Below are 11,648 nucleotides of genomic sequence, written 5' to 3'. Positions count from 1 at the left end.
AAGTATTGGAGTTTCAGCTTCAACATCAGTCCTTCCAATGAACACCCAGGACTGATCTCATTTAGGATGGACTGGTTGGATCTCCTTGCAGTCCAAAGGACTCTCAAGAGTCTTCTCCAACACCACAGTTCAAAAGCATCAATTCTTCGGTGCTCAGCTTTCTTCACACTCCCACTCTCACATCCATACATGACTACTGGAAAAACCATAGCCTTGACTAGACAGACATTTGTTGGCAAAGGTCTCTGCTTTTCAATATGCTATCTTCGTTGGTCATAACTTTCCTTCCAAGGAGTAAGCATCTTTTAATTTCATGGCTGCAATCACCATCTGCAGTGATTTTGGAGCCCCAAAAAATAAAGTCTGACACTGTTTCTACTGTTTTCCCATCTATCTGTCATGAAGTGATGAGACCGGATGCCATGATATTAGTTTTCTGAATGTTGAGCTTTAAGCCAACTTTTTCACTCTCCTCTTTCACTTTCATCAAGAGGCTTTTTAGTTCCTCTTCACTTTCTGCCATATGGGTGGTGTCATCTGCATATCTGAGGTTATTGATATTTCTCCTGGCAATCTTGATTCCAGCTTGTGCTTCTTCCAGCCCAGCGTTTCTCATGATGTACTCTGCATAGAAGTTAAATAAGCCCGGTGACAATATATAGCCTTGATGTACTCCTTTTCCTATTTGGAACCAGTCTGTTGTTCCATGTCCAGTTCTAACTGTTGCTTCCTGACCTGCATATAAGTTTCTCAAGAGGCAGGTCAGGTGGTCTGGTATTCCCATCTCTTTCAGAATTTTCCACAGTTTATTGTGATCCACATAGTCAAAGGCTTTGGCATAGTCAATAAAGCAGAAATAGATGTTTTACTGTGGCTCAGATCATGAACTCCTTATTGCCAAATTCAGACTTAAATTGAAGAAAGTGAGGAAAACCACTAGACCATTCAGGTATGACCTAAATCAAATCCCTTATGATTATACAGTAGAAGTGAGAAATAGATTTAAGGGACTAGATCTGATAGACAGAGTGCCTGATGAACTATGGACAGAGGTTCATGACATTGTATAGGAGACAGGGATCAAGACCATCCCCATGGAAAAGAAATGCAAAAAAGCAAAATGGCTGTCTGAGGAGGCCTTACAAATAGCTGTGAAAAGAAGAGAAGCGAAAAGCAATAGAGAAAAGGAAAGATGTAAGCATCTGAATGCAGAGTTCCAAAGAATAGCAAGGAGAGATAAGAAAGCCTTCCTCAGCAATCAGTGCAAAGAAATAGAAGAAAATAACAGAATGGGAAAGACTAGAGATCTCTTCAAGAAAATTAGAGATACCAAGGGAGCATTTCATGCAGAGATGGGCTCGATAAAGGACAGAAATGGTATGGACCTAACAGAAGCAGAAGATATTAAGAAGAGGTGGCAACAATACACAGAAGAACTATACAAAAAAGAGCTTCACGACCAAGATAATCACGATGGTGTGATCACTCACCTAGAACCAGACATCCTGGAATGTGAAGTCAAGTGGGCCTTAGAAAGCATCACTACGAACAAAGCTAGTGGAAGTGATGGAACTCCAGTTGAGCTATTTCAAATCCTGAAAGATGATGCTGTGAAAATGCTGCATTCAATATGCCAGCAACCCCATGTCCAAGAAGCAGCAGCTGTGTGGGCGCGGGAAGGCTGAGAGGAGCTACTCCACGTTCAAGGTCAGGAGGGGTGGCCATGAGGAGATACCCCTCATCCAAGGTAAGGAGCAGCAGCTTCACTTTGCTGGAGTAGCTGCTGCGCTTTGCTGGAGCAGCCGTGAAGAGATACCCCACATCCAAGGTAAGAGAAACCCAAGTAAGACGATAGGTGTTGCAAGAGGGCATCAGAGGGCAGACACACAGAAACCATAATCACAGAAACAGACATCAGACAGATAAAATTAGACAAATGGGCCCAAACTCAGGCATGTGAATCTAGCCTCAGGGTAGCTATAGTAGCTGAATCCATCAGAAACTGAGAGGGCTCTCTGCATACCCTGGGCCACCTGTACCTTGACTGGAGTCAGTTGGCCTGGATTCAAGTTCTGACTGTATTCCTTACTAGCTAGGCAAGTTCCTAACCACTCTAAGCTTTCCCAGCTGGAAATGAGCATGATGGTCACGTCAGTACCCACCTCACTGGGTTGTTGGGAGAAAATTTTTATTAACTTTTTGGTATTTTTTCTCTGTTCCTTTTCTATAACTGTGTGTATATGTGTTATATGCTGTTGTTCAGTCGCTAAATTGTGTCTGACTCTTTGCAACTCCATGAATGGCAGCACACCAGGCTTCCCTGTCCTGTGTCCCTGAGTTTGCTCAAATTCACGTCCGTGGAGTTGGTGATGCCGTCCAACCATCTTATCCTCTGTCATCCCCTTCTCTTCCTGCCTTCAATCTTTCCCAGCGTCAGGGTCTTTTCCAATGAGGTGGCTTTTCGCATCAGATGGTCAAAGTATTGGAGCTTCAGCTTCAGCATCAGTCCTTCCAATGAATATTCAGGACTGATTTCCTTTAGGATGGACTGGTTGGATCTCCTTGCAGTCCAAGGGACTCTCTAGAGTCTTCTCCAACACCACAGTTCAAAAGCATCAATTCTTCAGTGCTCAGCTTTCTTTATCGTCCAACTCTCACATCCATACATGACTACTGGAAAAACCATAGCTTTGACTAGATGGACCTTTGTAGGCAAAGTGACATCTCTGCTTTTTAAAATACTGTCTAGGTTTGTCATAGATGTTCTTTCAAGGAGCAAGTGTCTTTTAATTTTGTGGCTGTAGTCACTGTCTGCATTGATTTTGGAGCCCAATAAAATGAAATCTGACACTGTTTCCACTTTTTGCCCATCTATTTGCCATGAAGTAATAGGACTGGATGCCATGATCCTCAGTTTTTGAATGCTGAGTTTTAAGCCAGCTTTTTCACTCTCCTCTTTCACCTTCAAGAGGCTGTTTATTTCCTCTTCACTTTCTGCCATTAGAGTGGTATCATCTGCATATCTGAGGTTGTTGGTATTTCTCCTGGCATTCTTGATTTCAGCTTGTGAGTCATCCAGCCCAGCATTTCCTGTGATGGATTCTGCATATAAATTAAATTAATAGGGTGACAATACTTGACATACTCCTTTCCCAGTTTTGAACCAGCCGGTTGTTCCATGTGTGGTTCTAACTATTGCTTCTTGTTCTGCGTACAGGTTTCCCTCTTTTTTGGGTTTCCTTCCCGTTTAGGTAACCACAGAGCATCGAGTAGAGTTCCCTGTGCTATGTAGTAGGTTCTCATTAGTTACCTGCTTTATGTATAGTATCTGTAGTGTGTATGTGTCAATACCAGTCTCCCAGTTCATCCCATCAACTCCATTCCCTTTTGGTTCCCATACATTTGTTCTCTATGTCTGTGTCTCTATTTCTGCTTTGCAAATATGTTCATCTGTACCATTTTTCTAGATTCTACATATATGTGTTAATATTCAAATTTCTTTTTCTCTGTCTGACTTCACTGTTTTCTAATGACTGTTGTATGCATGCTTTTTTTCATGAAGAATTGAATCTTGAATGTGGGAACTATAGACATCTTATTCCATAAAACTGTATTGTCTAAATAGGGCAAAACTCTATGCCATTTACTGGAACCACTGAGAGTGTTGTAAATGCTAAAGGGATCCTGAAAATTACCAAGGCAGCTGTGTGAGCAGGATTTACAGGCTCGTGTCTCACACTGAGCTGTCCTGGAGACAGAATCTGCCCAAAGCCCTGTACCCTTTCCTTGATTTATCTCTTTCCAAATGTTGATGAGCCGCTTTGCTTGCCAAAGCCAGATCTGGGAAGTGAGTACTAGTTAGCCTTAAAAACAACGCTCGCCCAGTCAAGTTTTCTGTAAATACTGTGCATGATAAGTTACACAAGGACACTATTTATGAAATGTGGGAAAATTGATAAGGCTGTATAAGCATGCTTACCAGCCAAGGGGCGGGGGCGGGGGTAAGGGCAGGGGAGAGTCTTTGAAAAAAAAAAAGACTGCAGCCAGTGAAACAGGTTTCCTCCTGCTCAGTTTTGCTCAGTGAGGGGCGGGAGGGTGTGGGGTCGGCCTTCAGCCAGCACCTCTGTCTCTTGGTTGCCCTAATGGACTCCTCACTGGGGTGATGGCATCAGGACTCCCGTCTCCCCTCTCTTACAGACCAGGAAACCCAGCCCTCTGGAGATGCCGAGCTTAGGTCCTGTCCCAAAGCCAGCAAATATCCAAACCTAGGCACCAATGCCAGAGGCAAGTTCAGGTGATCAACGCTTGTCAGCGTACTGGTGGGGCAGTGACTCCTCCCCCCAAATCCCCTGCCCAGATGTGAGCCCCTGGAGCCCTCACAGAGCCCCTTGGAGATGTGAGGAACTGCTATGGACTCTCATATATGGACAGAGAGGTCCCACAGCTCATCTAAAGCCACACAGCTCGTGAGGGGCAGAGTGGGATTTGAACCAGGGGTAGATGTGTTCTGTCCCTTTAAACAGCTGGAAACTCACAAACCAGCCCTGGCGGGGTGTGTCCTCATGTGGTTTTGCACACGTGGGATAGTGTACCCAGGAGGGTCAGCGCAGTAGCTCACACAGTGGCACAGAGTGTTGCTTTCATTCTTCATTTGTTCTTTAGTTTTGTTCATTTTTCATTTTGTAGAGATGTTTATAACTGCTCTATTTCTATGAAAAGGGGAACAATATAGCTCCATCTGAGCCTGAAACCATGGTTGCCTGCTGAGAGGTCCTCACACATCATTCGGGTCTCTCTGCACAGAGGGTGGGGGGCTGCCACATGAAGGTCTTAGCCCTTCAGTGCTTCCCCACAGATTTCAGATAAAAGTCAAGTTGTCACTGTTTGGGCTCTCAGGGCTCCTCCCCTCCCCAGGTCCTCCTATCCATTCCTCAGGCTCTCGTAGGACCGCCTTTCCTTCACTTCCTTAACAAGGTTGTGGGCCTCCCACCCCAGGGCCTTAGCACATGCTATTCCCCCACATGAACGCCATTTCCCCTCTTATCTTTTCCTCCTTTAAATTCCAGCTTCGTTGCCATTCTTTCCCGGAGGAGCCGGTCCCAAGTGTCCATCCCAAGGATCTCTCCTGACACCCTGAGGTACCTGTCACCACTAAAACTGCTCAACATGTTCAAATCTGTCCATTCTAAGGGATGTCAAAGGTCATGAAGGCAGGAGTTTTCTCCTAGAATATCAGTGCTGAGCCCAGTACACAATAAGGCCTTAATCAACATTGCTTGGGTGGATGGATGGTTAGGTAGATGGATAGATAGATGGATAAAAAGATGGATGGATGGATGGATGGATGGGTGGGTGGGTGGATGGTTGGATGACTGCATGGATAGATAGGTGGGTGGGTGGATGGATCTCCACAGACACTAAAGAGCACAGGGAGAACTCAATGGATTCTAAGAAAGCATCTCTGGACTCTTGCAAACATCTGATTAAAATAAAAAGAACGCAAGGAGCACCGCCTGAGGGCTCTCTGTCTAGAGTCTGAGATGAGTGCTTTATCCCTTGTGGAGGCTGAAGCCCCTGAGTTCCCAACCCCCATGACACCCTACTGGAAGCTCTGAGGAGAGCTGGTGTCCCATCTCAGTCACTCGGAGGTTTGCCACTCTCCACTGAGCGCTCCCTTTGGGGGCTGGGTCCTCACCATCCACCCAGAGTGCCGAGAGTCATGGGTGCCCGTGGGTAGGGGGAGCCAAAGGGGGAGGGTCCAGTCCCCTCCCTTCTCTGGGGAGACGGATGTGTGGTCTGCAGGTCTCCTGAGGGTTCCAGCTGGAGTCCCAGGTCACCTGCTCAATTTAGTGTCACCCAGTGCTGCCCGCTTCCTTGGCCTTGTCTCACTCCTCCCCTCTCAAATAAACTGCATATCCCAAATGTTTGTCTGGGCTCTACTTCTTGGGGACCCCAACTGGTGACAGTCTCAGTGAGCAGAACACACTGTCATCACAGGAAAAGAACTCTTCAAGGGCCTCTGTGAGTCGCTGTGCGGAAGGAGGTCAGCCGTGGCCTGGATGGATTCTGGGCTCAGACCTCCCACCCTTCCGGTAACCCTGAGCTGAGGAAAAACAGGCGCACAAGTCTCGGCCTGTGAGGTCAAAGACATTTTCATCTTTTCCTTTATGATGCTTTCTGCGAAGCTGCCACATCACAACACAGCATTTGCACTACAAAACCCTGAAAACTGCCAAATTTCACCCAATTGAGTTTAACGTTCTCAAGGAGGGAGCTTGGCATTGTGTTAGAAACTCAGACATTCCCACGGCCCAGTTCCTATTTTAAAATTGCCTATCTATTTAAAGTTCACGATGAGGGGACACAAGAGAAAAAAGACTCTCAAAGCCAAAGGGAACATGAACGCGCAAAAGGAGAGTCCAGTTTGCTTCTAAAAAAGGCTGAAAATTATAACCGTCGTGTCTCAAGTCTGAGGATTTTTTTTCTTTTCCTCTTCTGGTTGTTTGCAAACCAAAGTGGAATTTTATTATGGGTTATGAAGTGAGTTTCTCAAGTTCCTGGCCCCCTCCAAATCTCTACTCACTCCGCGGCGTGCCCTCACATGGAAGGAGGAGGGACCCCCAAATAAAGGCGCTGGTGCATGCAAGCCACAAACGTCTCCCCACCCCCATCGCCGCTGCATTTCCTTAGCCCGCACCCAGCGACGTTGCCTGGCTCCTTTTATGCACAACAAAACCGTGATGAAGGCTGCAGGAGTCAGAAGCTATTCAGCACAGGAAGCCCCTGTATCCGGTGAGGAATAAGAAGTGCAGCGGCAGGATGCGCCTTGGGTCAGGGGGCCGCGGAAAGCCTTCAGCCTTTGTGTCCTTCTCTGTGACGGAGCGTCCACGTCTGAGCCCTCGGCTCCCCTCGGAGCTCAGCTTGGGCTGCCGCTGTCACCGCCGGGGCGTCAGCCTCCCACCCAGAGGGACACAGAGGCCACGATGGCCAGTTCCGCTGGCCTGCTGCTGCTGCTGCTGCTGCTGTCGATCCAGTCCCGGGCAGAGAACACCACTGACTGGGAGGCCGTGGTCTGCGCAGGGTCTGCCTGCTACACGGCCCACAGGCACAAGCTGAGTGCGGAGGATGCCCAGCTCCATTGCAGCAAGAAAGGGGGCAATCTGGCCACGGTGAAGAGTGAGGAGGAGGCCTGGCACATCCAGGGTGCCCTGACCCAGCTCCTGCTGCTGGGGCCGCCCCTGCAAGAACGCCCGAAATTCTGGATTGGGCTCCAGCGAGAGAAAGGCACTTGCTCGGACAGCAGCCTACCTCTGAAGGGCTTCAGCTGGCTGGGCGATGGGGAGGACTCACAGTACAACAACTGGTACAAAGAAGTTAGGAGCACCTGTACCCACAGGCGCTGCGTGTCCCTGATTCTGGACCTGTCTGTGCCGGGCTTGGCCAGCAGCCTCTCCAAGTGGGTCGATGGTCCTTGTGGGCACTCCGGGTTTCCTGGGATGAACATCGAGGGCTTTGTGTGCAAGTTCAGCTTCAAAGGCATGTGCCGGCCGCTGACCCTGGGGGGCCCAGGTCAGGTGAACTACACGACCCCTTTCCAGGCTACCAGCTCCTCCCTGCAGGCCGTGCCCTTTGCCTCGATGGCCGCCGTGGCCTGTGAGGACGGGAATGAGGGCAGGCAGCACTACTTCCTGTGCAAGGAGAAGGCCCCCAGCGAGTTTGACTGGGACAGCTCAGGGCCCCTCTGTGTGAGCCCCAAGTTCGGCTGCGACTTCAACAATGGAGGCTGCCAGCAGGACTGCTTCGAGGGCGGGGATGGCTCCTTCCGATGCGGCTGCCGGCCGGGGTTCCGGCTGCTGGACGACCTGGTCAGTTGCGCCTCTCGGAACCCTTGCAGCTCCAGCCCGTGCGGAGGGGAGGCCACGTGCTTCCCCGGGTCCCTCGGAACAGACTTTACGTGCCACTGTCCCCCAGGCTACCAGCTGGACTCGACTCAGCGGGACTGTGTGGACGTGGATGAGTGCCGGGACAACCCCTGTGCCCAGGACTGTGTCAACACCCCTGGGAGCTTCCGCTGTGAGTGCTGGGTGGGCTTTGAGCCTGGCGGCCCTGAAGAGGGGGCCTGCGTGGATGTGGACGAGTGTGCCCCTGGCCACTCGCCCTGCGCCCAGAGCTGCACCAACACCGAGGGCTCCTTCTATTGCTCCTGCGAGGAGGGCTACGAGCTGGCTGAGGAGGACGGCACCCAGTGCCTGGACGTGGACGAGTGTGAGGTCCAGCAGGGGGGCCTCTGCGACAGCCTGTGCTTCAACACAGAGGGGTCCTTCCGCTGTGGCTGCCTGCCGGGCTGGGAGCTGGACCCCAACGGCGTCTCCTGCACTGGGGGGCACACGTCATTGGGACCACCGACCGGGTTTCCCCTTAGGGAAGACACGGGAAATGGAGAAGGGAAGCTCCAGTCTTCTGCCACTGTGTCCAGTCGCAGCGGGGACAACCCTGAGGGTACCTCCACAGTGGTGCCCTCCAACAGGAGACTCTCCCTCCCAGCTAGGGTCCCCACCTCCCTGCCCCCATCGGAGATGCTGGCCCCCAGTGCGACGCCTGGGGTCTGGATGGAGCCCAGCACCCATTACCCCACAGCCACCACCGGCCACAGGGAGTCTGCAGGCGAGGATTTCACAGCCAAGCAGAGCGAGCAGGGCACAGACGGACAGCAGCTGCTCTTATTTTACATTCTTGGCACTGTGGTGGCCATCCTGCTCCTGCTAGCTCTGGCCTTAGGGCTGCTGGTCTGTCGCAAGCGCAGGGCCAAGAAGGAGGAGAAGAAGCAGCAGCCGCAGAGCGCAGCGGACAGCTACGCCTGGGTCCCCGAGCGGGCTGAGAGCAGAGCCATGGAGAACCCCTACAGGTGAAGGAGGCTGGGTTGCCCGGGGGGAGTGTGGCAGGCACGGGGGCGGGGTAGGGGCGGCAGTGACCATGGCACGCAGCAGGCAGAGATGAGGGGTAGGCTCGGGCCCCCCTGGGATCACCTCGAGGCCCACATGTGCCCTCTGGGGGTGCCACCCTGCCCCGTGTCCCCACGCCCAGGGTCCAGATGACATGGCCCCGGGGCAGCAGCTTCCAATGTGTTGCCCTTTGTTCCCATAGTCCGACGCCGGGGACAGACTGCTGATGCTGATGAGGCCCCTGGACACTGGCAGCGACCACCATCCTCAGAGCCAGGAGACCATTGAAAGCAGGACCCCCACCCTCCTGGAAGACTGGACTGGAATCTTAGCAAGTAGTTGTCAACCTTCTCTTTAAATGCCTGGCAGCTTGAACCGTGCAGGTATCACACATGTGTAGTGTGGAAGCGGGGGAGGGTCAGGTGTCAGTTTAGGAATTTCGTGCGTGTTAACAATTCTCCTTCCCTCTCCTGCTGAAATTCAAATGTGACTGAGTTCATATCACCCCTGATCCTGGATCGCACTTGACATGTCAGGTGCTAACAGGCTCCCTTTGAACTGCTTCTCTGCCTGCATACACCTCTAATAACAGGACACAAATCAGGGCAAATTTGGACTGAAATGATTTGTGCCTTCTGGTGTGATGAAGCCTGAGTCTATCTGTTGTCTGATTATGTAAGAAGCTCTGTTTCTGATGGAGGGAACGTGTTCAGGCTGGAGGCATATTTTTTCCATTCTTGCGTTTCCATCCACTTAGGTGGCAGAGGCAGGGCGTTTAGAAATCACATCTCTCTAGCTCTTCGGGTTCTAATTGTCTTCAGTTTATTTGCAAATGAAATCTGAACAACGTGGGGAAAATCGTACCAAGCGAGTAAACAGTGACTCTGGAAACTAGGGTTAGAAGGCAGGGTTTGTTTCAAAACTACGTGAGTCAATTTGTCTCAATAAATGTTCCCATGTTCCACCCTGTGTTTGACTGGTGAGACCGACATTCGTGAGGTCAAAGGTTAAAGACCACTGGTCTCCGGGGCCAAGTGGCCCCACGCCCTCGATGCCATCCTGCCGTCTCTGCGCTCTGCCTGGGCTTGGACGCTCTGGTGGTTTCTGGATGATGTGAGGGGCTGAGTTTAAAAGGTGCTGTAACAGCATTTAGCACAGTTCACGGTGGTGGAGGCCTCCTGAGAGCTGAGCCCATCTTGTGGACACCGCACAACCAAGTCAGGACTCGTCCCCTGGGTGCTGGCCCAGTACTGCGTACAGCACAGGTGTCCTCTGGCCCTTTTCCTTAAAAAAAGAAGACAAGAGGAGATGGAGAGAGAATGAGAGTATAACTAAGATCTTGTGCAACAGCAGACACTTCTCAGAGCCGTTTTAATTTATAACCTTGTCTGTAAGTGCCCACTAGCCAGATTTCCCACAACTAAGACTGCTGTGGTCGGTGGTGCTTGGTCCCCATCACTTCAGCCTGGGTCCCTGGAAAGCAGCCCAGAATTCACTGTGGGGCAGAGCCCTTAGAAGCTGCCTGAGCAGCACAGGAGGCCTGGGCACCTGGAGAAGGTGGGACTGGGAGTGAACCCCTTGGCGCACCCCTCCCTGATGCTCCCCTTCCCCTGCAGGACAGACCGAGGAAACCATTTCCGGGATCCAAACTCTGCCCCAGAGGTCAGCACCCCACATGCTTGGCCTTCAGAGCCAAGTAGATGCCTTTTGCCAATTTCGAAATGAAGGTACTATAGCTCACATTGAAAAAAAAGAAAAAAAGGAAAAGTGGAAGGGGTTGGGGGAAGGAAGGAAGGAAGGAATGATGGAGGTCTGAGACTGTCTCCTCAAACAGGCCTGCTCCTGAATTTCAGGAACAGTCTCTACAATCACTGCTCTTCTCTCTTGCTGGCCATTGGGAGGGGCTGAAGCAGGAGGACAGTCCCCTGGGAAACTGGAGTGTAGACAGCCAAGGATGGGCCATTCTCCAAATTTGCCTTGGTCGTGGAGAACCTGGGGAGTGTCCTTTGCATGATGAACTCACGACTGCTTGGCTGGGTGGCCTTGAGGCAGAAGTAACCTTGCTGGTGTCACTTTGGTGCCTGTCCCCTGTCCCCAGAGGCACTTAGGGTGAACCCACCAGCTCTGGCCTGAAGCCGGGAGGAACTCAGCCTGTGGTGACCACCAGGCCTGGCAAGGCCATCTCAGGCTTGAGTGCCTGTCGCCAATAGACTAGCAGCCTCTCCAAAAGGTTAGTCTTCACATCTTTCCCCAGGCTCAGGTGAAAAGTGAAATAAAAATCTAAACCTGTATGTGAGTGTGCTTCCGTGCAGCCTTCAAGAGGAGCAGAGTTGGGAGTGAAACTCTCTCCCACACACGCATGTGTAGCTGTGTCTTTTATGTTCTGGTTGTGAGCTTTGTTTGAGCACATTGTGCAGGGCCTAGATGTGGATTTGATCGTTAGCTACTTTTATTCCTACTGTCTTTCCCATATAGATTTCTATAAAAACTAAGAACAGAGATGAGATTTGACTCTGAAAAAGGTACCAAATTAAAAATGATGCAGTTTTTTAAAAAACAAATAGAGGAAAGCCTTTTCCTATTGTTTTTCTTCTTAGTTTCTCCATTGTCTAAATCAGGAAAACAGGAAAGCACTGCTTTCCAGCAGCTGCAAAATGGTGTAATGTCCCCTACACATTTCCACCGTTGAAAACAATAGGGTTAGCA

The 11,648-nt window shown here is 50.6% G+C and overlaps 1 protein-coding gene across 1 annotated transcript; it reads left to right on the top strand.

The window, feature by feature from the left end:
- Nucleotides 1-6,492: 6,492 nt before the first annotated feature.
- CD93 (CD93 molecule) lies at nucleotides 6,493-9,911 on the top strand. The gene is made up of 2 exons (XM_005889007.3): nucleotides 6,493-8,905; nucleotides 9,145-9,911. Exons 1-2 carry the CDS (start codon nucleotides 6,984-6,986, stop codon nucleotides 9,167-9,169), a joined length of 1,947 nt encoding a protein of 648 aa, XP_005889069.2. The 5' UTR covers nucleotides 6,493-6,983; the 3' UTR covers nucleotides 9,170-9,911.
- Nucleotides 9,912-11,648: the final 1,737 nt, after the last annotated feature.

This window comes from Bos mutus, chromosome 13, assembly GCF_027580195.1.
Source record: "Bos mutus isolate GX-2022 chromosome 13, NWIPB_WYAK_1.1, whole genome shotgun sequence".
NCBI lineage: Eukaryota > Metazoa > Chordata > Mammalia > Artiodactyla > Bovidae > Bos > Bos mutus.
Note: the sequence above shows the minus strand (reverse complement) of the source record. Positions and strands in the feature narration are given on the sequence as shown.

Coding starts and splice junctions, on each gene's coding strand:
- CD93 (XM_005889007.3), top strand. CDS start 6,984: ATGGCCAGTTCCGCTGGCCTGCTGCTGCTGCTGCTGCTGCTGTCGATC. Junction 8,906..9,144: donor GCCATGGAGAACCCCTACAG/GTGAAGGAGGCT, acceptor TTGTTCCCATAG/TCCGACGCCGGGGACAGACT.